This window comes from Drosophila ananassae, chromosome 2L (genome assembly GCF_017639315.1).
Source record: "Drosophila ananassae strain 14024-0371.13 chromosome 2L, ASM1763931v2, whole genome shotgun sequence".
Classification (NCBI taxonomy): Eukaryota; Metazoa; Arthropoda; class Insecta; order Diptera; family Drosophilidae; genus Drosophila; species Drosophila ananassae.
The window spans coordinates 23,602,360-23,625,283 of record NC_057927.1 but is presented as its reverse complement, the minus strand read 5'-3'; the positions used below and the strand labels follow the sequence as shown (position 1 = coordinate 23,625,283).

General features: G+C 42.4%; 6 protein-coding genes across 9 annotated transcripts; 1 reads left to right on the top strand and 5 right to left on the bottom strand.

Annotated features, from left to right (window-relative positions):
* Positions 1-804: 804 nt before the first annotated feature.
* LOC6501707 (phosphopantothenate--cysteine ligase) lies at positions 805-8,671 on the bottom strand. The gene is made up of 5 exons (XM_001955771.4): positions 7,909-8,671; positions 6,474-6,917; positions 2,959-3,144; positions 2,729-2,866; positions 805-2,634 (listed from the first exon to the last, which is right to left on the bottom strand). Exons 1-5 carry the CDS (start codon positions 8,032-8,034, stop codon positions 2,587-2,589), a joined length of 942 nt encoding a protein of 313 aa, XP_001955807.3. The 5' UTR covers positions 8,035-8,671; the 3' UTR covers positions 805-2,586.
* Positions 8,672-8,924: 253 nt separating this feature from the next.
* Positions 8,925-14,272, bottom strand: LOC6501706. Of its 2 annotated transcripts, XM_001955770.4 has the most exons (4): positions 13,988-14,272; positions 12,112-12,200; positions 9,669-10,060; positions 8,925-9,598 (listed from the first exon to the last, which is right to left on the bottom strand). In XM_001955770.4, exons 1-4 carry the CDS (start codon positions 14,049-14,051, stop codon positions 9,475-9,477), a joined length of 669 nt encoding a protein of 222 aa, XP_001955806.1. In that variant the 5' UTR covers positions 14,052-14,272; the 3' UTR covers positions 8,925-9,474. The 2 variants fall into 2 exon arrangements, with proteins under 2 accessions (XP_001955806.1, XP_044572059.1); XM_044716124.1 differs by lacking the exon at positions 12,112-12,200.
* Positions 14,273-14,787: 515 nt separating this feature from the next.
* Positions 14,788-20,738, bottom strand: LOC6501705 (mitochondrial import inner membrane translocase subunit TIM44). 2 transcript variants are annotated; one of them, XM_001955767.4, is made up of 4 exons: positions 20,195-20,738; positions 16,824-16,904; positions 16,220-16,757; positions 14,788-16,142 (listed from the first exon to the last, which is right to left on the bottom strand). In XM_001955767.4, the coding sequence occupies exons 1-4, from the start codon at positions 20,294-20,296 to the stop codon at positions 15,478-15,480; spliced, it is 1,386 nt and encodes a 461-aa protein (XP_001955803.1). In that variant the 5' UTR covers positions 20,297-20,738; the 3' UTR covers positions 14,788-15,477. The 2 variants fall into 2 exon arrangements, with proteins under 2 accessions (XP_001955803.1, XP_014767168.1); XM_014911682.2 differs by lacking the exon at positions 20,195-20,738 and adding an exon at positions 17,009-17,353.
* LOC6508044 (protein nanos) lies at positions 17,576-20,744 on the top strand. 2 transcript variants are annotated; one of them, XM_001955768.4, is made up of 4 exons: positions 17,576-17,887; positions 17,942-18,353; positions 18,949-19,409; positions 19,611-20,744. In XM_001955768.4, the coding sequence occupies exons 1-4, from the start codon at positions 17,852-17,854 to the stop codon at positions 19,872-19,874; spliced, it is 1,173 nt and encodes a 390-aa protein (XP_001955804.1). In that variant the 5' UTR covers positions 17,576-17,851; the 3' UTR covers positions 19,875-20,744. The 2 variants fall into 2 exon arrangements, with proteins under 2 accessions (XP_001955804.1, XP_014765756.1); XM_014910270.3 differs by having other exon boundaries at positions 17,587-18,353.
* LOC6501704 (28S rRNA (cytosine-C(5))-methyltransferase) lies at positions 20,733-22,869 on the bottom strand. The gene is made up of 4 exons (XM_001955766.4): positions 22,681-22,869; positions 22,361-22,610; positions 21,265-21,762; positions 20,733-21,196 (listed from the first exon to the last, which is right to left on the bottom strand). Exons 1-4 carry the CDS (start codon positions 22,801-22,803, stop codon positions 20,766-20,768), a joined length of 1,302 nt encoding a protein of 433 aa, XP_001955802.1. The 5' UTR covers positions 22,804-22,869; the 3' UTR covers positions 20,733-20,765.
* On the bottom strand, positions 21,685-22,365 carry LOC26513770. The gene has a single exon (XM_014911725.3). It carries the CDS (start codon positions 22,316-22,318, stop codon positions 21,929-21,931), a length of 390 nt encoding a protein of 129 aa, XP_014767211.1. The 5' UTR covers positions 22,319-22,365; the 3' UTR covers positions 21,685-21,928.
* Positions 22,870-22,924: the final 55 nt, after the last annotated feature.

Below are 22,924 nucleotides of genomic sequence, written 5' to 3'. Positions count from 1 at the left end.
TATATGGTACATTTGTGGTAAACATTTTACAACAGTTTTAGAGTTAAACAGCTCATGGATTTCAGTTTAGAGAGAGGGCAGGTGCAGTGACCGAACTGCATCGCATTCGATTGGATTCGGATGTTTTTTTTTTGTATTTTTTTATATTTTTTTCTTTACCAATTTCAACAATAAAATAGTTATCTAGCTTAACTGGCAAAATGCTTTGTAGAGAGTAAATATTCAATGGAAATTCCTTTGTTTCTTTATTTTTTTTCAAGATATACATAGAGATATATATGTTTTTATTTTTATTATTTTTTTTTGCATTTCTGTAGCTTCTTCGCTTTTCTTTGTTAAGTTTTTTGTTTTTTTTTTTTTTTAAGTACGGATTGGTCCAAATTGGATATTGAAACTTTAACAAATTGGTTCACTTGGGTTTTTATTTTTTATGGGTACACATACATAGCTTGTATTTAAGTGACTTGAAAAGTATTTATTTTTGTTTTGATTTCCCGTTCAATGATCTGATTATAGAAGTCCTCTAAGTATCGTTTGTCTGCTCTATTTAATGTATTTTCTTTTATGATTATAAAATCAATTCAAATTCAGTCCTAAATTATGGATATGAGAACGTTTTCCTTGAAAACTCATCATACATAGTTAAAGAGTATTAATTTAATGTTGGCATGTTAAATATTTTCTTATGTTTTTTTTTTTTTTTGCCAATTAAGGTGAATATCATTGGCTTCGTCCATCCAAAGGATATGGCCCATACACGCACACTTGGCTACATTCCATTGTACGCATATCTTGTCGGCAAACTGAATTTTTATGTTTATACTTTAATGTACAATCGATACGACCGAAGAATACACATAACGTGGGTTGGGGGTGGGGGTAGGCGGTCTGATATGTGCCGGGGTGTGTATTGCAGATGTGTGTGGCAATAAATGCCGAGCAACAAGAAAATGAACATCAAAATGGAAACAATGGCGGAGGCGGAGGCGGCGCCGGAAACGGAAGTTGAACGGAGCCAGGCTTAAATCCTAAGCCAGATGTGTGATTGTGCTCCCACGCCTCTGTTTGCGGTGCGTGCGAGCGCAATAAAATTTAATTTGATGCAGGCACAAACCAAACACAGCCCAGCCAGCTTGAAAAACTTGAATTTTTTTCCTCCTCGATTGAAAAAATAAAACAGCAAAGCACAAAAAAGCGTTGCATAGTTCTGGGCTGGGCTGGACTGGACTGGACTGGGGATGGAACTGGAAGGCAAAAACAAAACCACAAATGCGGGCGGGACGGAAGTGGTTACAACTCCATGAAAGGAGGATACAAAAAAGCGACACCCACACCAACACACCAGCACACCCACCCCCATATGCCTGTTTAAGCGGGGGGGCTTAGGGCCAGAAGGCGTGCCAACAACATAACATGCAATAAAAATGTGCAAAAGGCGGCTGCCAGGCAAAAGACCCTGAGGATTTCAAAACCGCCCTATCTTCTCCCTTGAAAAATAACTCACAATGTGTGGCATGTAGCATGGTCTCCTCCGTGTGTATGTGTGCAAGTGTGTATCTGTGCGGGATGTTAATTAGGTTTTGTTACAACGCTTTGAAACTCAATTTGAGGTGCTTTAAGCTGACCTTTGCTCGGTAAGCACTTGACCTGCTTTGGATAGACAAGCGCCAGGGCCCCGTATGCCACCATAAATTTGAACCGAGAAGGACATTAGACAGGCGGTTCTTTTTCATATGCAAAGTAGGCAAATCAATTGTCGCGTCGCCTGCTGCCTCTGACAGCGGGCCCATTGGACTCGTCGTCCTGCCAACTGCGATTGCATGCGACCGCCTGTGTTTTTAGGGATTTTAAACACACACCTCTCGCACAGGGATTTAACTTCGACTGCCGACCGACGGCGATCGATGCTTCATTAAATATTTGTATATAAGAACATAATATATATTTGCAATGCATATATACGAATCATAAGCTATCAGCTTGGCGCTCTGACACACATAAATCAAAATCACTTATTGATGGCCCTGCCACACACTGCGTATACTCGATGACATAAACGTGCGGACAAACAAAGGATAACAAGAAGAAGGAGCCACAGAGGATGGCGTATACATACACGTGACATCATTTTTCATGACAATCATACAAACGAAATACATTAACTAATCTTAAAATAACAATAACAGACTAAACAAACGCCGGGCCACATCAATTACGAGGCGTGACCATAAATAGATACACCAATTGCGGCGGGAACTCGAACTTCCGAAACCAGAATGAGGAATATGCAAATCCAAAAAATGCCTTCCAACCACACCATCCTCCGTGTATAAACTCTTTTATCCCGTATGGACTACAACCTGCTCAATATTTGCGGCCGAAACTTGGCGTGCCGGGATTTAGCACGCGACAATAATGTGAACTGGTCACGCCATAAGGATCCTGATCCCCATCATCCTCATCCTCCTCGTCGTCGCCGGCGTCCACTCGGTGTTGTTGTGGCTGATGGTGGTAGTGGTGTTGCTGCTGCAGATGTTGCTGCGACGGCTGTTGCTGTTGCTGATGCCGGCGGCGCATTGATAACGGTCATTGGCGTTGTTGGGCGTTGCTGATATACTCGCCGTGCTTTTGCACCTGAAAGATACAGATATAAGTTTATTAGTGTATCTTTAACTTATAGTATCTTATATGTAAACTTAAACTGTTAAAATCCTTGACTTCAACTTACCACATCGGCCACTATAGGCTCCTCAATCTCGAGACCCTGCAACGTCTGCTCCCGGGTCAAATGCAGCTCGTAGGAATCTGTGGGCGTGACGAACACCACGCGATGCTTGCGTGTCTGCAGCACATTGGCAATGACCAGCTGACGCGGAAGAAATTAAAATTAGGTGGTTCTAGGCTCCCCATATCCGGGCCACAACTCCATGGTTTTTGTTTTTTTGGCAACACACTCACCTTGTGCTTGTATTTGTTGAGACTGTCACGTGCCTTCACAATCAATAGGCTTTCGTCCGTTTCCAGCTTAAAGGACACCACAAAGGCGTGCGGCACCCACAAACTGGCGAGGGGCGCCAGCATTTTTGGCACCAGCTGCAGCGAAATCGTTGGCGCCCCGTCTCCCGATTGCATTTTGTGGGTGGGCTGCAAAATCGGATACGTTGACAGCGGTTAGTGTTTTAATGGAATGACGGCCCACGTTGCGTATACACCGTGTGATGGGATGGCCCACAAAAGCCACCGCATCTACATCCTCTTAAAATGGAAAGGACGCACATACAATGCACACACACAGAGATACTCACTTTGGCAGCAAAGTGTCCTTGCAAAATAAACAGACTGACGGGAAAAAAATGAAAGGCCAGGGCTGCCTTTATGTTTCAGTTTCAGTTTGTGCCTGCCTTTTTTTTTCATCTTCCTTTGCAGCCACGTGGCATATGAATTGCAACTAATTGAAAGCATAACTCAGCCGTAATGAGCTAACAGCAACGCCTGGCTGCTCGTTCTCTTTAAAAGTGGATGCTGCCTTTCAACGAAAAAGAATATTGCTCATACGCCGTGAGGGACGGAGTCGAAATAAAACAGCAACTTGTTGAGCGCCCCTGTCCATACTCATTAACTGAGCAACGCCGTAAGCTGCTCTAAGCTCCTGACCAGTCGCACAGTCTCATTTATCCAGCGCACAAAAACGAGCCCTAACCGGACAATACCGTCCGTCGGACGGACAGATAAACGGACGCACGGACAATCGGACGGACACGGCTAAGTAGCCGGGGACATTGTGCGAGGAGAAATGAAAAATTTAGCTCAAGGCATTAAGTCGACAACAAAAAGCGAAAGGGAATCCAAAGAAAGGGGGGGCCTTAGAACTTAAAGCTTGGAGCTGGGAGCTTGGAGGAGAAGTGTTCTGGTTTGGTTTTCTGGGAAATGCTAGCAGCTGTTGACATTGAATTCGCTTTCTCGGTTTAAGTTTGTTGGTGCGTTGAGGCGTGCTCTTGTAAAATCTTTTGATTTGATTTGCGGATTTCGGCACGTCCTCCTTTGTCCTTCCTGCCTGGCTTCAAGTCGAGTCCTCTCTACTTAGTTTACTCTTTTAATTTTCTGTTTGTTTTTACTTATTACAATTTGCTTTTCCCACTAAACCCACCTTCCTGCCTTCCTGCCGCCGCCCCTAAAATTAATTCAAATTGTATGGCAAGTTGCCGTCGCCGCTGCCTGTGCATAAATTTGTAGGGGCTTTTAGGCCATGTTTTTCTGGGGGGCGTGTGCGATTCTCAAATTGAATTTTTAGTATCGTCTTGCAGTGTACTATACTATATAGAATATATTCTTACAAAATATATGTACCCCGAGCTAGGGGACAAACTTTGCAAAGTGGCTCAGTAACGGGAGTGTCTGGGCTGTGGCATGACTTGTTGAAATTCAGTATGGGATCTGACCTTGGCTGAAAGGCTGGCGGAGATGGCGGTGGCCAGATCTTTGGGAATGACTTTTCAATTTGCCAGGAATTTCAGCGTCCCACTAATGTTGGAATTGCGACCTTTTGTTGCCTACTTTTGTGCTCCGAGAAATCCTTGAAATACTCAAAGAGAAAAAAAATATAAATATGGTTTACTATATTTTCGATGCATCGTTCTTCCATTCTATTGACTGCTTCTATTTTTTGCCCTGCCCGTGAGAGGTCTTTATGCAAATCTAAATCGATTTGCTAACAAATCGTGTAGCCAGCGGGAAAAGACTGGGAACACCCCTTAAAGACGATGGCCAAATATGCGCATATATTTGCTAGACGCGCGAATAAACATCAACAGGCCATTTTCACCATTTTCCCTCGATTTTCCTTTCCCAAAAGAAGGAGCTGCTGTGCACAACAGTAGTATGGGAAACGAGCCGTGAGGGTATCAAACAATTTAATCAAGTGAGCGGGCGATTTGTGGCTAACACCCATGAACACGAAAACACGGAGGAGCACAAGTTCCTAGGCACGTCCGCAGACAAAACAGGTCTCAGCTAGAGTGTCTTGGCCAGAACGGCGTATGGAAACGGAAATGCACGAGTTGAGCGGAAACCAGTCGTGGGAAATGGCTCGACAATGGTCGGATCTGAATCAAAATCAGGCAACCAAGAAAACTGCCGTGTTTACTTACTATATAAAAAAATATTCTAGTAGAAAAAAATACCATAAATGGATGTCATTTTCATTAAAAAAAGAGGTCCTTTGAAGTGAAAAAATTTTAGTTGAAAATTTAATATAAAAAGTTTTCAATAACCTCGCTACTAAAACTAAAAAGTAGAGAGCACTAAAGGATCTGAAACTTTGTACTTTCTAGTTGCTCAAGTTGAAAATTAATTTAGTGAAATAGTTTTAGAGCTTAAACAAACATTTTTAACTAAAAACCAGAAGACTGTTACCTTGAATTTGCTGAACTATTATTTTGATAGTCACTGTGTGTTTGTGGAATATGCACATGACATGCAAATGCAAGTGGGCAGGTGAACCTGGGGACTTGGCGAGGACGGAGTGGCAGAGTGGCAGTGTGGCAGAGTGGCAGGCAGGCAGAGCCGTATTCACGCCCCACCAATGGACATTTGATGCACTTGAAAGCCTTTTGCTGCTGCCACCGCCGCTGCTACTGCTGAATATGCGCCAACAAGTCAGCTGACAGACAACGTGCGAGGAGGAAGGATAGCATACAAGGACATTAGTAGTATGGGTTTTGACAAGTAAACACGCCCAGCCCGCCCCCTCACAGCCCAAGCGAAAGGTGAAAGGATACTAGAAAAAAGTGGTTGTGACTGTGGGTGGTGGCTGATGGCTGGGAATCAAGTGAAGCGTAGAACAGAAACATGGTAACAAGCAAAATTATGCAAATCAAATTATACGACGACAATGTTAAGGCTGCTGGCGGACAAGGCCATTCTGAGTGACACTGACAGGCTGTGATAAGGCTCCAGTGGCCGAAGGAGCCGGGGGAGGAACACCAGCAGCTGGTAGCGAATCAGGAACAGGAACTCGAGAAGCAGTAGGATGCCATAGTTGACTTAGCCCAGTCGAACGTCAATAATGTGGAGAGTAAATGTGTCAGAGAGGCAGACTTGGACTCCGACCGGGAATCAGATGAAGGGCAACGGAACCGGAGATGCACCGAGAAAAACGTTTATCAGCACTTTTCTGTCATTAAAGCATAAGAGATTATAAGGAACTTTAAGGAAGAAAAATGTATTCTTTCCTTCTTTTTTTTCTTTTGTCGTGACACTCCTTTATTATCGGAGGAAACTATTTTTCTCCGTGCCGCTTTGGAAATCGATAAAAACCAATTTCCACTCACTCAACCCTCACACTCTCAGCCTCATCCACTCCCAACCCACTGACGAGCGCAATCAATTACGAGATTTCCCACACGACCACCCATCGCCCCTCGCATTTCCCACTTTAGGGCGCCCCCTTTCACTCAACGGGGCTCTCATCTTACCATCATGTCCTCGGGTATATAGAAATCGGATACGGCAGCAGCCAGGTAGAGGACCGCTCGCTCCTCGAAAGCCGCCAGGCACTCGCAGGCGGCGCGCAGCAGCCACATGTAGTCGACCACGCTGGTGAAGTTCACGTACAGGATCATCTGCGTCTCGCGGGCAATCTTGTACTTGGCCAACACCGGAGCAAACACATCCACCGAGTCCGGCTTGATGGCTATCGTCGAGCTCTGGCTGTTGTCGGCAATGTCCAGCATATCGAAGAACTGCTGTCCGGTGAAGTGGCGTGTAAACGGCTCCAGCGACTTGTGGCGATGCATGAAGATCACGGCGTAGTCATGATCGAGGAAGTACTCCGCGGATGCCGAACCACGAGTTCCGGCGCTGAAATTGTCCACAAACCGGACGGTGTTGTGCTCCAAAGGAACTGTAGTGCCGCCGGACTGAAATGGGAGAGAGTTTCAAAACTTTCAAACAAAAGTTAAGAACAGAGACTACATGTCGTATGCGTAATATGTTAACAACGGTGCGTATGCGTAATATGAAGCTGGAGCTTTAAAAAATATTATGACTTCTTAAAGGAAACAATATCTAAGCTTATTAGTATTTAGTTTCTGTTTTTTATGGCTTTTTTCTATAAATTTGAAGAGATGAGATACAAAATATTAAGTATACGCCATGGGTTTTAATTCTTTATTTTGTGCTTCAGATTTTCTCATAATTTCTTCTTCATTCAAAGGAAAAAAAACCACATGCATTAACTATTGACATTAAAAAGAACCAAGAACCACTAAACATTTTATCGTTTTTGAACTTTTAATGTCGATAAATTGAATTAAAATATTGTGGTAATTTATGGAACCCCCTTTGAGTTTTAGGTTGAGCTTTTTAGTGGCTCAACTTTAAATTTATTCGCGTATATGCTAATGACCTGAGCCCCTGGTTTCGTACTCAAGCTTTCACCAATATTGGCAGTGGGTCAGCTTAACCCCAGAGGTCATGCTAATTAACGGAGTCTCGTCTCAGCTTTGCTGACGTGGTTTTCCAATCGAGTTCTTTACACTGAAAACATGTATTCTTAAAGTATAATCACACCTGGATAATTTAATAAATTAAATTCTGATCCATTTCTGATCCAAATAATAAATGAAAATATAAATAATACTGAAGAAGTCTGGGCATACAGGTCGTATGAGTGATATGCGAGATAACCTTAATATGTAGCTATTTTTTACCTAAAAATAACATTTTCTCAATAAACTACAATTTTTAAAGGATGGAAGATACAAAAACTGAACTATTTTCATTCTTTAATGAGTTTTCTACCAGTTTAATTAAAAATATAAATAAAAAAATTAATCAAAATGACAACTCTCCAAAAACCCATTATTCGGATAAAAATAAATACTGATTTATCATTCTCAGTACACTCACCGTGACAAGGACAATGCGGTTTTGGAGCTTATTGTGGCGCTCGCAGAACTCCTTGAGCAGCGACCGATTATCCTCAAAGTCCGCTGGCGGCAGGTGCGTGTTGTAGAAGTCCTCCCAGTGCGTCATATTTGGGCCGGGGAATCCTTTTTCTGTTACTAGTCCTGCTGACTTGACTTAAACTTTATCCGCTACTAATTGGCCACGAAACGGAAGCACGAAAATAACGGAAACCTACCGCCGGAAACTATGCACTGGAAATTAATAAACAATGGAGAAAGCGAGCGCGAATTCTGCACCGAAAAGAGAATCAAATTGGATTAATTACCACGCCACGCACTGCAGCAGCACGTTGTCGTACTATTTTAATTGATTGATTTGCACTTTTTGATGGGAGTGGGGGCGTGCTGGCTGGCTGGCTGGGGGGGGCGTTAGCGGGCGGATAGGTGCTGCTTATCAATGGAATTGTTGTGGGAAGATTGGCGGAGAGCGACGCGCGGAGCGGAGCGGAACGAAACGGAGCTCTCTTTCCGGAGAGGAAATGGCGAGCAAACGAAAGCGATGCGATGTGCTCGGCTGCGAGTACCGCGGTTGTCTGAAACTTTAACTGCTGCGATATATCCTTCGGAACGCGGACAGGCGCACTCAAATTCGTATTCTTATTCACGAAACGAGGCTGCTGTCGCAGGTTCAAAGTTCAGACCAAAAAACGCGAGGCACCTAGTCAGCTGTGGTGGCAGTGTTGGCAAGCGTTCAAAAAACATACATTTTGAACTGGTTCCGACTGCTGCAACAAACTTGTTGCTTGTCGAAATCTTTTAGCTACTTTTATTAAACTAAATAGCATTAAAAACACTAAAGTGACTTTACTGATAATATTTGTTAAATATTCTCTCTTATTTCAGTCATTTTAACAATAAAATCATAACATTTTTCTGTGATGAACCATTCAAAGTGAGTCATCAAAGCTAAGTTGGCGGCGATTGTATTTTAGTGTTGAGAAAACAAAGAGCGCTTAATTCGAATTTAAATTTCGATGTTTTCGTTCTTTATTATAAGCTAACTTAATATTTCAGATGAAATTACATACTGAATAGGAATTTTAACTCTTTAAATTCTATACAATGTTAGACAATCTGCGAATTTTGAAGATTTGGTAAATGCTTTTTTCAATGTCTTTTTAAAATTATTTGGGTTATTTTATTATCCATTACGTTGGCTCTCTATGCATATTGTTAGTGAAAGGACGTATAAAAGAATCTCTAGAACAATATCACAGAAACTTAATAACTAATTGGCTTTGTCAAGGGCGCTATTAGAAAGTTTAGATGACCTTTAGCACCGCCATTAGAGGGTAATTGGGAAGCGGAATGCTTTTCAGCTTGTGGTGGAAATTTATGGCATTCATTATAGACAATTGCGCGCGTTCTGTCTATTTCCATCCTCGTTGTCACCGTCTTTGTCATTTGGATTTGGATTGGACCGCACTCTCAACTGCGAAATAGAATCTGGTCCAATTCTCGCGCGCTGCATCGGTTTAAATCGGACCATCGGACCAGATCAAACTGACTACGCCCGGGGCGTGGCCGTCGTCGTGGTCGGAGCGTAGACTTGATAATCAGGGTCGTCGATGCCGCCGGCCTCTTCCTCAAGATCCCGGTTTACCAGTCGCTCCCTCATTCCATACCGCTGCCTAAACAAACGGAGAAAAAATAACATAATATTAGCACTTTGCAAATTAAGCCAATTAGCCAAAAACTTACTCCAGATGCGAACGCCATATGACCAGGCCGGCGTACAGGCAGATGGAAATCAAGGCCAGTCCCACCACCACGATGCCCATGAGTACATGACCCTCGCTGACGGCATCCGCTTGCACATCGACGGGCGTCACCTCGATGTTCTCCGAGGCGAAGGTGTCGCTGTCCGAGCTGAAGACCACTCCCCTGCCCTTGAATCGCTCCTCCAGCTCCTCGCTCTCTGCCGAGTGACTCTCGTCTCCGGACTCGAGAATCTCCACATCGTACTTGTAGTTACCGGCTAGGACAGCGTTGGTGGCCGAGTTAAGTTGGTCTTCATCGCGGTGGGGATAGGACTGACGCGGTTCTAGTTTCTCATCGGACTCTACCGAAGAATCCATATCCGTATCAGAATCCTGAAAAAAAAGTTTTTTATAATTTATAATCATTTATTATGTATGTAAATATTTTAAAATCCTTTTTTTGTTTTATATTCTTCCCTAGAGTATTCTAATTATTTTATTTAATTTTAGTATTGAATTTCCTTTTCCAACCGATCGGATCTTTAAAATTTCATAAAGGATATGAATATCCTGGAGTTGCCACCAAACTGAAAGATCGCAACTATCGGCCAACTGTATCCGATATTTTCAATATACCGTTAACAAAAGAAATGGTTAAATTTAAATTTAAATCAAGGGAATATGAGCTTCGCGCCGTCTGAAGCTAGCTTATCTTTCTTGATTTATCTGGTGTATTTAAAATGATAAATCGTTTTGTTATAAATGTAGAAAAGTATTTAATAAACAATTGTTTATTTGCACACACTTAATCAATACAAAAAGCGGGTCATCAAAGAGACTTTCGCCGTCAGCATTTATAATTAATTTCACTTTGCACGTGACGCTATGCAAGTTCTATTAACAATTAGAAATAAACACTTTCCAGTGGGTGTTTTAAAATGGTTTAAATTAGGTGGAGGCGTATTTCTCAATGGATCGTCACTGAGATCATCCCATAAGTTACAAAAATATACTACTTTTTTACACCAAAATGTATATTTTGTTTAAATTATATTTATTTCATGAACTTGGCACTAAAAAGATTTTGTTTAAAAGGCTTTTTAAATTCTCTAGCTAAATAATTACGATTTATAATGCAAAATTATTTATGAAATATTTAAAATGTCAACTGTCAGCTTAGCAACGAGCCAATAATGCATTCAAAATTGTACGCGAAAGGAAATCGGATCTCAAACTGACTCATTTGCTAAAAATTTCAACACTTTTTTGCGCCCGAAACTTTTCTGCACCTATTAATCACCGCTTAAGCTCCGTCTCATTTTACTTATGTACGTCTCTATTAGCCCACCTGAAGTGATAATTTTTTACTCTTTATTACCACACACCTTGGGAATTGTACCTCAACTTAAGTTTCCTGCAACTTACAGTTGTTTAAATTAGCCACGTTATCAGAAAGGTCACCAAAACTTATCTTTCATAATATGTTTATCCATTTTTTGTATATCTCATGCTAATTAGTGTTGTTTTTTAAAAAAAATAAAACTACCAACAGCCAGAGATCACTCTCACTGCTAATTATTTAAGTAAGCCCTCTGTTTGTAGATCTCTGACCTCGATGACCCCGATGGGGTCCAGATGTCAACTCTCTGTAATTGGGCAGTAACAATATTTTACGACTACGTGACTCGTTTCCGACTCAAATCCGAGACAGTCACTTTATCTCGGGTAATTGGTCGAATTGTTTACATCTAACGACCAATTGCAATGCCAATAAGCACAAAAACTATACAGAAAGGTGACAAGCACGAGATGTGGATATGATCAATTGGAATAGTTTAGTTTTTGAGATAAACAATCATGAAATCTCAGGTAGGAGGTAATCCCCCAGGGGGGATTGGCATTCAAACGTCACGAGTCGAGGAATTACCCAGAACATCCAGTCCGATTTTTTTTTGAGTGACTCATCCAACTAAGCACTCTGATAGGGGGAAGTTGGGGTATTGTCTTTACGAATTATAAGACCCTGTTTTGATGGAATTTCGTGACTAAGCCGTTGGAAAAGCTCGATACCCCTCGATACCCCTGGATAGCCCGGGGTTTCTTTAATTTTATGCAAACGCCCCGGCCACTGAAAGTTTTATTGCGTGTGCATTTTTTTCTGTATTTTTTTTTTTGTATTTTTTAAAGCCCCCTTAAAAGGCAAACGCCGCGCGTGTCTTCTTGTGGTTTTGCATTTAATCAAAGTGAAAATAAATAAACGTACATAAAGCGTAAATTTCCGGTTCTGGGTAAAAATAAACCAAAAAAAAAATGCATCGGATCGTATTTCGTGCGTCAGTCAAAAAAAAAAATCCGAGTGGTTTTTGTCTGGGGCTTTGTCCCGTTCTTAAAAGTTTTTAGCCCAGTTACCCCCAACCTTTATTTATTCCCTTCGACTCACTCACCTTTACGACATGTGTCTTATTTGGGGAGACCAGATCACTTAGCTCCTCCGTTGGGGCACTTGGCAAATCCTGCGAGGGCTTGGCATGGGCTAAAAGAGAAAACAATTAAGCCGAAGTGAGTTAATCAGTTCGCTTGAATTGGCCAAGTGTTTGGTTACAGCTTATCTTACTACCTGAAAAAAAAAAATTATCCTACTTACGGAGAAGCGCAAATATTTGTGACGAGACTAGCACCTTTGCACAATTGCGGACCATTAAAATACACGCGCAGATATGTTTGCTTATCTTTAAACTCTGATTTTTATTCAGAAGTAACCAGACCCAGACAATAAGGAATGTTTTATCAGTTGACACGGATTCTTGGGCAATCATATTTTTTGGCAAACAAAACGGGGACAGGCTGGGGAAACTTGGATAACTAATTACTAGTACCTCCAATTAAAAAAAGACTTGTACTATCTTAATTACTAAAACGAGCCTATATCATTGACCGATGCTGTTGGCGAATAAGGTTTGCCTTCCAAACCAGTCCATCTATACTATATAGCAGAAAACAAACAATAAACACATTTCTAATGCCCCAACCGACGGGCAAAGCTTGATTTACCATTCGATTCGCATAAACCGCTCGCAAAACGCGTCGAAATCGCCAACTGGTTGATAAGTTCCCCCCCAAAAATTCCACAAAATTAAAAATAAAACACCTGATATAGCAATGAGGTCTTGCATTTCATTGCATTTGACATTCGTAACTCACCCACTTTAAATACCACCCATACGTGACGATGACAAAGGCCTTGTCTAGTCGTCCCAGTGATAATTTGATCCACTTTTGAAATGTGTCAATGGGTTTCAGAAGTTCTTATCATTAAAAGCCCCCCATCTGTTGGGAAACAAATTTCACTTAAGACCCATAAACCCAATGCATAAACATCTGACACCTCATAATCTTCCACTAAAAACTGCGTATCTTTTGGCAAAGTCCTTATAAAGATATATATCAGGCCATAAAAAAAAATAATTGCAACCGTTTATGAAATACACGTGCTGCTGTACCATTAAAAATATTTACTTAAATATATGTAACACTATATAAAAATATAAAACTTAAACTTGGAGAGTTCTTAATAATTTAAATAAGTTTTTAGATCTATACCTTTTAAGGAGGTAGTTTAGCAATAACTAGTTTTCCATTTTAACCTCTTTGCTTTTAGGAAGCAATAAGTATCTTACAGATATCCTGTTTCTTGTACCTCTTACTCCTTACTCCTCTAGACTGAAAAATATATGTAAATGCCTATAATTTTTCCACAATTGTTCAGTTAACTGCGTATCAATCATGTAACCACAAACCAACAAAGCTCTGGCAGAATCTTATCTGCACGGCGCGCCAGCTGGGAGCTCCCCTGGAATTAAAGTCTTGCCATTTTAATTTTGCGACCTGATGGGACCTTGATGGACGATTCATGGCTCTGCAGGGACTGCAGGCGGTCGGTCGGGTCCAACCATAATAAAAACCCCATATTTATACGCTGTAAACCAGGTTTACAAAAGCGAAACCAAAACCAACCGAACCCGAACCGGACCTGGGATCTTGACTCTTGGCAGGCACTCAAGAAGAAAAGGGTGAACCGTAAAACTGTTAACTGTCTGGCCAAGTGGCGGCTCCATCTATAGTACATCTCTTCCAGCTGCGCTCGAAACTAGTTTCCCTGCAGAAGAAGTGGAATTATCGAGAGCTGTGCGTCTGTTTGCCTTGGAGTCTTGCGTCTTGGTACTTGGGTCTGGTTATCTATCTTTTATGGCCCGCTGTTGTCATTGGTAGCTACATATTTACATCTATAGCTACATATATATATATTTCTATGGTACTTACAATCCGCCAACAGCAGCACCAGAACACCAATGCTGAAGAGAACTAATTTTTTTGGCATTGCCATTATTTTTTTGCGATATTTTGCTTATAAAGGAATGCGGGTCTAACCGTCACTTCCTTTATCAATTAACTCCTTATCACACACGCACAAATTACGCGCCACTCGATCGGGGGATATGTATTTTGCCGGATGACTACACCTCAACCTCAAGGGTTCTGTTCTGTGTCTTTATATTCCGTGGGGCGTGTGAACGCGACGAGCTTTCAGACTCAAATGACTCGGAATGAATCGGAATGGAAGCCGAAGCTGGCCTGTTACCTGATCAAGGTGTCGTTTGGTAACAGAGCTGTTAACTTATTCGCAGTGGACTTTTGGTCTTTATAATAATGATTTTAAAAATATTAAAACAACAATTAGAATAATGACTTTCATAGTACTTAAAAATAAATGTAATTTTTTAAACCATTTAGCACTTTCTTTAGTTAAAAATATAAATATAATAATAAAAAACAAAATATTAAGATTTTAAAACCTAAAGCAAAGACATTTATTTAATTTTTAATTATACTTCAAAAAAGCTTGGCCTCTATATTTAAATTTTTAAATATTTTCATCGTCAGAAAATTTCAATTTTTTCAAAAATTAAAAACATTAAAATAAAATTCACATACAATTTGAATTTTTTCGTAAAAGTATTGGGTTTTTTTTTTATTTTCTACTCGTGCTAGGAGCCCTTGAGGATTTTCGAATACAAAGGATTGGAAACTTAACACTTATTACTTAAGAATTCACCAGGAGCTTTAGTTTGTATATCTAAAAATATTAAAATTTTTATTTTTTCTAGACATTCTCTGAGTGGCGTTCTGCCTTTCGTACAACTCTTTGGATTCCGTGTGTACAGTCAATTTGCCGTTGCCCAGGCTGCGCCGGGCGAATTCCGTATTTACAAGAGATGCGATCTCTATCTGTATCATTCTGGTTGATGTGGGTAGGGGGGGGGGCCTTAAAATACCTAAAGAACTCTATACTCAACAATTTGTCTTAATGTCTCTACTGTTGCGCCTATGCCGGATGGCATAGTGCGCTTGCACTTTAAGCTTCAACGTTATAGATTTGGTCAGGACACTAGCGGAGGAACCACGATCCCGACGGCCACTCCCCGCACCGACATCTCCCTCTCCATTCCGGGCAGTTCGGTATGGGGCGTGGCCGCAAGGAACGGAAGGTGCGTCGCCAGCCGCCGGACTGCTGCGATCCGGAGATTAAATGGGGGCGGAAGTGTTTCGGGACCGACCAGCAGTCCATGGCGGACAAAACTTTCAAAGCAATCGAAAGCGAAACTTTTGTACACACTGATGGAGTCCTGCAGGTCGAGTTCGTGGCCAGTTCGTCGTCTATGCTCAGTGTCCAGTGATCTGTTCGTTTTGCGGTTTGAGAGAATGGTGGAAACTTAAACTGCTCGGTAAAAAAAATGGCGGGTGACAGCGCGCTAAACAAATTGTTCCTGGCTGTTGGCGGATAACTCCATTAGCCGCCAAGCGGCTTTGGGATTGAGTTCGTTACGGTCCCGGCACAGCACCCAGACGTAGTGCACCCGCATCACCTTCTCCGGATCACCTTCGACCACCTGGGCTTTTTGATCCCTGACGCACATGATCTGTTGCGCCTGGAAAGTGATGATCAGAACGGGTCCTTGTTCCATCACTTTCCCCATAGCCAATTCAATGTTCTCGATATCCAGAATCTTGGAGTCTAGGTAAAGGCCAGCCTTTTTCGCTTGCGTTATGGGAGTGGCGATAATATTGAACGTGCTCTCAAAGCACCAGTCCTTCAGTATCTCCAAATCACCCCGGACAATCGCCTCCAAAATGTTAGGAATGATGTCCGTTTCGCAATCGTGTAAGAACTCCTTCTGGTCAAAGCTCGGATCGATCTTAACAAGCTCCGTCATCGTTTCGGATAGTTCCGTCTTCGAGAAGAGACCTCCCATTACATCGGAGACCTTGTCGGTAAGGAGGCGGGACGCTCGAATCATGGGATTCTCAGACTCATCATACTTCACCTTCCAGTCAAGTACTTTATTTACATAAGAATTGTTGTTCTTGAAGTTCTCCCACGACTGGTAGAACTTGGAGTCCTTGTGCAGCTCCACACCTGTGGGTAGGGAAAATAATACATTTATCATTTTACGAATTGACCTTTGATCATATTTTTAAAAACAAATCACTAACCAGTTGCCTCAGTGTTGGGCTCGACGATGCGATCGCTATCGGCCAGGTCTACCTGGACGCGCTTGCGCAGCTGTATCGGCGATCGGTACACCCGGTTGTCTATACTCGCGTTGTCCATTTCCTTTTTGATCGCCGTCGTCGTGCTGGAGATGGCTTGGAACGCGCCAGACTGTCCAAGCTTGCCGCTGGTGTCCGTTATCGTGTCGCTGACACCCCTCGCCGTCTTTGAGAGCTCCTCGCTAACCTTCTTGGCCAAGTCCGACTTGGTAGCGTCATCCAGGACATCGCCCACCTTCTCCTTGATGGCACCCAGCTGCTCTTTAAGCTTGCTGGACGACTTCTGCGCTTCAGATTCAACGATGTTGAACTTTTGGCGCGCCGACTTCAAAGCATCCGACTCTTCCAGCTTCTGGGCCTCTTCCCGAAACTTTCGGATATTGTCCTTGATCTCCTTGTTCTTGTCCATCTCGGAGCGCATGTTGTCGATGAACTGGGAGAAGAAGCCGGCCCTCCTTCCAGGAGCGCTGTAAAAGCGGGGCTACAATAAGGAAGGAATCTTGAATTAACCTTGGGTTTGATTTGGCCTCCAATGATAAGGACTCACCTGCTGCTGCTGAAGGTTCTGCGTCGCCTGCTGGCACGTGAAATAGCAGACACGCTCCCGGGCAAGGGCAGCTATTCTGTACTGCAATGGAAAGGTTCGAATAAATCTCTTGAATAACCTCGAAATTCGCACATGTACAGGTGTTCCTGAGATCTATTGGAAACCCAAAATATGAGTGAACCTACCATGGCGATGGGCTGACGGTCGTTCGCGGGGCTTTTTAGCTGGAACGAATCTTCTCGAGTATCGCGTCAGAGGCTCTAAACTTTATGTAATTCCTGCCGCGAACCACGCACGTATCAGCGGTCAGCTGTTCTCTTCCCTTTCGTTCAGCGCACCTGTGTTGCAAAGCGTCCGTTGGTTTTCGATAGTTCGATTACTTTCGTCGGGTGGCCTATAGTCCGGGCCCATATGCGGGACGCGCGAATATTTGAATTGTGTTGTGCAATGGCAGTAGATAGATGTGACGGCGACGCGTGTTTGTTGCCGCAGCAACGGGTGCGTGATCTGTTATGGAGATCGTTGTTATTTTTGTTTGATTAGTTAGACAAACATGCTTAGGTTTGGATTTATTTTTTTAAGTTTTCTTATAAGTCTGCATTCCGTTTGGAGCCAATTATGGGGGATCCCTCCTGTTTAAAGAAAAACTATTAGAAACTATACATAGAACGGAATTCAATAAGCATAAAGTTGTCTAGCCAACCCTTCGCGGACTAAAAGCTAAGACTTATCGATAACATTATTCAAACTGCTCTAATACCTTTGCCATCTCTAATCAAATACCGTTACTTGGCGGCAACTTGGACAAAATTCCAAGAAGTGGAAAATCACTTTATTTTGTGCTTGTGTAGCTGGCGCCTGTTATCTCTGGGATTGCGATTTGCGACATTACGCTACTTAAACCTAGTTTTTTTTTTGTTTCAAGTAAATTATAACCGCAAAGAAGTAACGCAACAAATACTTCATATTAACACCAAAGCTAGGTTTTTGTAGAGTAAAGTTCGCAGGATAACAGTTACTTGGACGCCATGTTCCGGAGCAGCCTGGAAGGCAACGCAGCAGCCGTAGGTAGCAACGGAATCCTTCTCGGACAAACGACTAACTGTTCTCCAATGCAGGACAATTACTCGGCGTTCCATGGAAGGGGCGGGCTCAATTTGCTGGGCCTCCAGGATATGTATTTGGACACTAGCGGCACTACTGGGAGCCTGCCTCCCACTCCGTCCGTTTCGTCGGCCACGCTAAGTCCCCCCAGCACACCGCTGACGCCCCTCACTCCGGAACCCACTGCGCAGACAACGACGCATTTTCCACTTTTGGCTGACAGCGCAGCCGCAGCCAATACGCTGCTCCTGCAACGCCAATACCATTACCACTTGCTGCTCCACCAGCAACAACAACAATTGGCCTTGGCGCAACATCAATTGGCTTTGGCTGCATCGGCGGCCGCGGTAAATGTTAATAATCATCAAAAGGATGAGATTGCGCGATCTCTAAAGATTTTTGCGCAGCTGACCACAGGCGCATCAGGTGAGTGTTGGGGCATTTTAGGGGATCCCTAAAAAAAAACCACAAACATCAGTAACAAAAATGGGCACTAACGGAATGGCGTCGCAGAAACAGAATACAAAAAAAAAGAAAAACAAAAACCACGAGCGAAAACGAGATGGCTGCTGACCAAAATATTTACAGTTATTTGTTAAACCATGGGCGTAGTGGAAAACGAAGAAAAGATTTTATGAAAATTAAATTTAAATATAAAATTATACTTGCAATAGTTTCTATTTTCTAAACAAGAGAAGATTTCTAAACATAATTCTTTAATTTTTTTTCATAGGCAATTTTTAAGTTTAATGCATATTAGGTCATTGACCTTGTGCAACACTTCCTTTTACCAATACTCCCAATGCTTTTTTGCGTTCTTCTCTATTTACGACTCTGTTCGCTTTCGTCCATTTTTCGATCGTTTTCCGAGCCAGACGGAGCACGGCAATTTCATTTATTTACGTCTTCAAAATTAACTTGTGTTTGATTTAAACTTGAAATTAATTAGTGTGATTTGAATAGATTATAATGGAGCTGAAGATCGATGTAGAATCTGTTTTAAAAAGCTATGAACTTTCAGAGAACGCGCATGGCTCCATGCAGGATGTGATGCAGGAGTTTGCGGCTAATGGCTATGTGAGCGATGACATTAATCGCTTCCACTATGGGAGTGCTCCGCCACAAGCTATGACACCGCCGCCGCCGCCGCCTCCTTCTCTACAGGCGCCATTGGGACACACTTCATCGCCGCAGGCCAGTCCAAATGTTAATTTAATGCCTGTCTCAGTACCGGCGCCACTTACGGCCCACTGGCTAAGCAATTACCGCGAGCAGCTCAACAATGTTTGGCGGCACATGTCCTACATGCCCACCGCCACCAATACTGCCAGCCTCCAGGCTCAAGCGGCGATGCCCATTGCCCCTTTGACCGGCATGGGGGTCAGCCTGGGATTCCCTATTCAACCGGACCATTTGCGCAATGGGAGCATTTCAAACAACGCCAATAAAGTTCATAAGCGTTTTAATAACAAGACAAAAGATGTAAGTACTTTCAGATAATAATATTTAAACTTCCATTTCAGGCAATTGCGCATCTTTTAAACTTTTGAAAAAGGTGGCAACGCCACGACTAGCTTGCTTCTTTTCGGAAATGCAAACTTTTGTGGAAATATGCATATAAATTGCAATTATTTTATTTCTATTTATTTTCGAATATTTATTCTAATTCTATATTTTTTTTAGGTAAATCGTCACTGCGTATTTTGCGAGAACAACAGCGAACCGGAGGCAGTGGTTAACAGCCACACGGTTCGCGACAACTTCAATCGTGTTCTTTGCCCCAAGCTACGCACTTATGTGTGCCCCATTTGTGGAGCATCTGGGGATTCGGCGCACACTATTAAATATTGCCCCAAGAAGCCAATCATCACCATGGAGGATGCTATCAAGGCGGAGTCGTTCCGACTTGCCAAAAGCAGCTACTACAAGCAACAAATGAAAGTTTAAACTCTCAGCTCAGTTTAAACTCCTAGAAGAACTAGAAGCTCTGGAAGCTTCTTAAGCGTTTTATATAATCAGAAATATATATGCGCGTTCAACTTTAAGGCTGAGATTAACAGAAAAGATTCATTAACAGGTAGCGCCTGGCGCGTTCGATTTTATAAAGTTTAATAACAAAACTTGTCTCGTGTCTATATTACGTACAGTATAGTCTACGACTGATCAATCAACTCAAATCAAATTTATTTAAAAAATAACTAAAAAAAAATAATTCATGTTTGTTTCTGTGAAAAGAAAGCCAAATTTTGTAATTGAAGAGTACTTACAATATCGTAATATTTGTTCAATCGTCGTGGCCGATAGAAACATCTCACAATCCGAAATTTAATTGAAGGAACTGGTCTGGCTCTGGATAATTTTGCGAACATTTTTTTTTTTAGAATGTTGTTCGTCTCAGGCTGAGTAAATTTCGATATATCTGTAATTGATGTACAGTATGTACTAAAAATTTTGAAAATGAGGACATTGAATTTCGAACTGCCAGTCTTACATATTTAGAATTTAATTTGAAACTTGCTAATGGAAATAGCAAGGAACACTTTCGTTACAATCGGCTACGTTTTCATTTTTATTGTGAAAGTTTTTAAATTTTGACATTCCGTAGTAGAGATGATAAACGAAAATTTATATATTTTTTTTATTACATGTATCGCGTAAATTTCATTACGCAAATCTAATCTATTTAAATTCAAATAATTCATATCAATTGTTTTTGAGCATATATATTATATTTTTTATTTTTTTAAAAACGTACAAAGCTGAAGTTGAAATATTCAATGGCAAAAGAATCAAATAAAGATGTAATTTCATATCAAAGTTGTGGTTGTTTTATTTTGATTAGTCTTCATCGCCGTCACGGCGCTTTTCGAAGAGCGCCAGGAAGATGCCATCGGTCAGGTCGCTATCCGGCAAGCAGTATAAACAGTTCTTGCCAATTTTGGCCAATTCCGTGTCACCGACATTCTGCCACTTGTTGCGGAGCGCCTTCTTGCAACTGAGAAGCTTAAAGGATGGGTTCACCTGCAGGCAGTACTGCACCACCTTCTCGTTCTCTTCCTTCCACAGCGAGCAGGTGCAATAGGCGATACGTTTAACATTGGGGAAGGCTCTCATGGCGTGCGAAAGGATCTTGACCTGAAGACCAGCCAGTTTGAAAAGACGCCTTTCGTCCTTCTGCTCGTCGCACACATTGATTCGGCTCTGCATTCCATTACCGGAACAACTGGGGTCCACCAGTATGTACTCCACTTCAGGGCAGCGCTCATCATCTAAAGAAGAACATAGTTCAAAGAATAGAATAATAAACTTATTAACGAATTCCTTTTTGACAACCTACTCATTCGCAAAGCATCGTCCAGGATGGGAGTCACAATTTCACAGCCAGCATCATTGGTGATACTGCACAACGAGTGGTAGCGCTCCTTGGACTGCTCCACCGCATAAATTCGACCTTTGTTCTTCATGACGTTGCACAGGTGCAGAGTCTTCATTCCTGGCGCAGCGCACATGTCCAGCACTGTAGATCCGGGCGGAGGAGCCAGCAGTTCAGCGGCCAGGCAAGTGGCCTTATTTTGAAGAATGAATTTCTTTTCTTTTACGAAGTCATGGGTAGCCCAGTAATTAGCCCACTTGTGATGGAAAATCAGCACACCCTCCACGTGCAAATCGGTCATGAACTCGTCCTCTTCAAGGGCTTTAATGGCGGCCAGAAAGTCCGCGTAAGAGACATCAGCGGGCAACTCCTTACGTCGCCACTCCTCGCTGGCAAGGTACTCCAAAGCCTCCGAGAGACTAAATAGGTTCGTGTTGATGCGGACATAGCGGGGATTGGGTTCTGTTCAGAGATTGAAAAAACAAATAAAAGATGCATTTAGAAGTGTGTCAAGAATGATTTATTTAATTAGCTTTATGACTCTTTTTGTCTTTTTACGGATTAACAGTCTGCTACTCCTTCGTGTAGTTGAAGATTAAGTCACTTCGCAGAGTAAAAAATGATTAAATTATTGATACTTCTTGGGCTCTAATGATTCCAGCTCGTCTTCGTCCTCTTCCACTGGCTCCAAAGGTGGTGGGGCCTTCTCGCGGAAGGCTTTTAGGACATACATTGCTACAACCAAGTTGACAATGACAACGGCCGTCAAAACAGACCAGCAGTTGACCGAAAACATGTCCAGATCTGGAAAAGATTCCAGCAGCCAGCTGCGCACGCCATAAAAGCCCAAAAAGGGCAATGTGAACATTAGAACACTGTAGGCAAGCAGCCACAAGAACACCTCAGCGCTGGTGTCCTCATCCTGGGGACTACGCTGGGCCTTAAGTGGTTGTGGAGGAGAATCGGCGGTATCTGCCACAACCTCCTTAACCTGTTGCTTCTTTCCACGTTTGCCCATATCAGCTGGCTAATACTGCTATTAATTCCTTGGTAAACCTGCCTTTTTTCTCAAATCCTCCACCGCTGATCGCCTGCTGCAGTTTCTCCTCGTAGCTGCGGACCTTCTGTACGGGTTTACTCTCGCCGTTCAATTGCTTCCGTCCGAAAATTAGTTCTGTCACGAGAACCTTTGCTAAGTATTGGTCCAAGTTGGGGTTGTCCTTCAGCAAGCCGGTTTCTTCAATGGCATTCTCTACGGCAGCACGATTATCACTATAATGCCTCAGCACCGCATGCAGGGTTCGAACACGCTGCAAGTGCGACAGAGAGATGGAAGTGCTAGTACTAGTTTCTTTCGAAGATTAGGGTTTTCTGACTTACCGCATGCCTCTCCTCGAATATTAGGGACTTGATAGACTTCTGATTTTCCAAAGCTTGTTTCAGAATCTTGGCGGTTGCCCTGTATTGGGTGGGAACTTTTACGGAATGCGGAATTTTACTCATTGTTGTCACGTGTGTGTGTTGTTTTCACTAGAGTGACCGTGCCACCATCCTTAGCTGCACAGTGGGTCACGACATATTCAATTTATATTCGGGTTTACTTTTTCTGCTTTATTCTATTATA

Coding starts and splice junctions, on each gene's coding strand:
- LOC6501706 (XM_001955770.4), bottom strand. CDS start 14,051: ATGGCAATGCCAAAAAAATTAGTTCTCTTCAGCATTGGTGTTCTGGTG. Junction 12,201..13,987: donor GGTGCTGCTGTTGGCGGATT/GTAAGTACCATA, acceptor TTTCTCTTTTAG/CCCATGCCAAGCCCTCGCAG. Junction 10,061..12,111: donor ATAAGACACATGTCGTAAAG/GTGAGTGAGTCG, acceptor CTTTTTTTTCAG/GATTCTGATACGGATATGGA.
- LOC26513770 (XM_014911725.3), bottom strand. CDS start 22,318: ATGGGCAAACGTGGAAAGAAGCAACAGGTTAAGGAGGTTGTGGCAGAT.
- LOC6501705 (XM_001955767.4), bottom strand. CDS start 20,296: ATGTTCGCAAAATTATCCAGAGCCAGACCAGTTCCTTCAATTAAATTT. Junction 16,905..20,194: donor TGAACAAATATTACGATATT/GTAAGTACTCTT, acceptor TTTCCATTGCAG/TACAGAATAGCTGCCCTTGC. Junction 16,758..16,823: donor AGAACCTTCAGCAGCAGCAG/GTGAGTCCTTAT, acceptor TCCTTATTGTAG/CCCCGCTTTTACAGCGCTCC.
- LOC6501704 (XM_001955766.4), bottom strand. CDS start 22,803: ATGAGTAAAATTCCGCATTCCGTAAAAGTTCCCACCCAATACAGGGCA. Junction 21,763..22,360: donor TGGAGGATTTGAGAAAAAAG/GCAGGTTTACCA, acceptor ATCTCTGAACAG/AACCCAATCCCCGCTATGTC. Junction 21,197..21,264: donor GGACGATGCTTTGCGAATGA/GTAGGTTGTCAA, acceptor GTTCTTCTTTAG/ATGATGAGCGCTGCCCTGAA.
- LOC6508044 (XM_014910270.3), top strand. CDS start 17,852: ATGTTCCGGAGCAGCCTGGAAGGCAACGCAGCAGCCGTAGGTAGCAAC. Junction 18,354..18,948: donor GCTGACCACAGGCGCATCAG/GTGAGTGTTGGG, acceptor ATGAACTTTCAG/AGAACGCGCATGGCTCCATG. Junction 19,410..19,610: donor TTAATAACAAGACAAAAGAT/GTAAGTACTTTC, acceptor TATTTTTTTTAG/GTAAATCGTCACTGCGTATT.
- LOC6501707 (XM_001955771.4), bottom strand. CDS start 8,034: ATGACGCACTGGGAGGACTTCTACAACACGCACCTGCCGCCAGCGGAC. Junction 3,145..6,473: donor ATATACCCGAGGACATGATG/GTAAGATGAGAG, acceptor CCGATTTTGCAG/CCCACCCACAAAATGCAATC. Junction 2,635..2,728: donor AGCCTATAGTGGCCGATGTG/GTAAGTTGAAGT, acceptor TGTATCTTTCAG/GTGCAAAAGCACGGCGAGTA.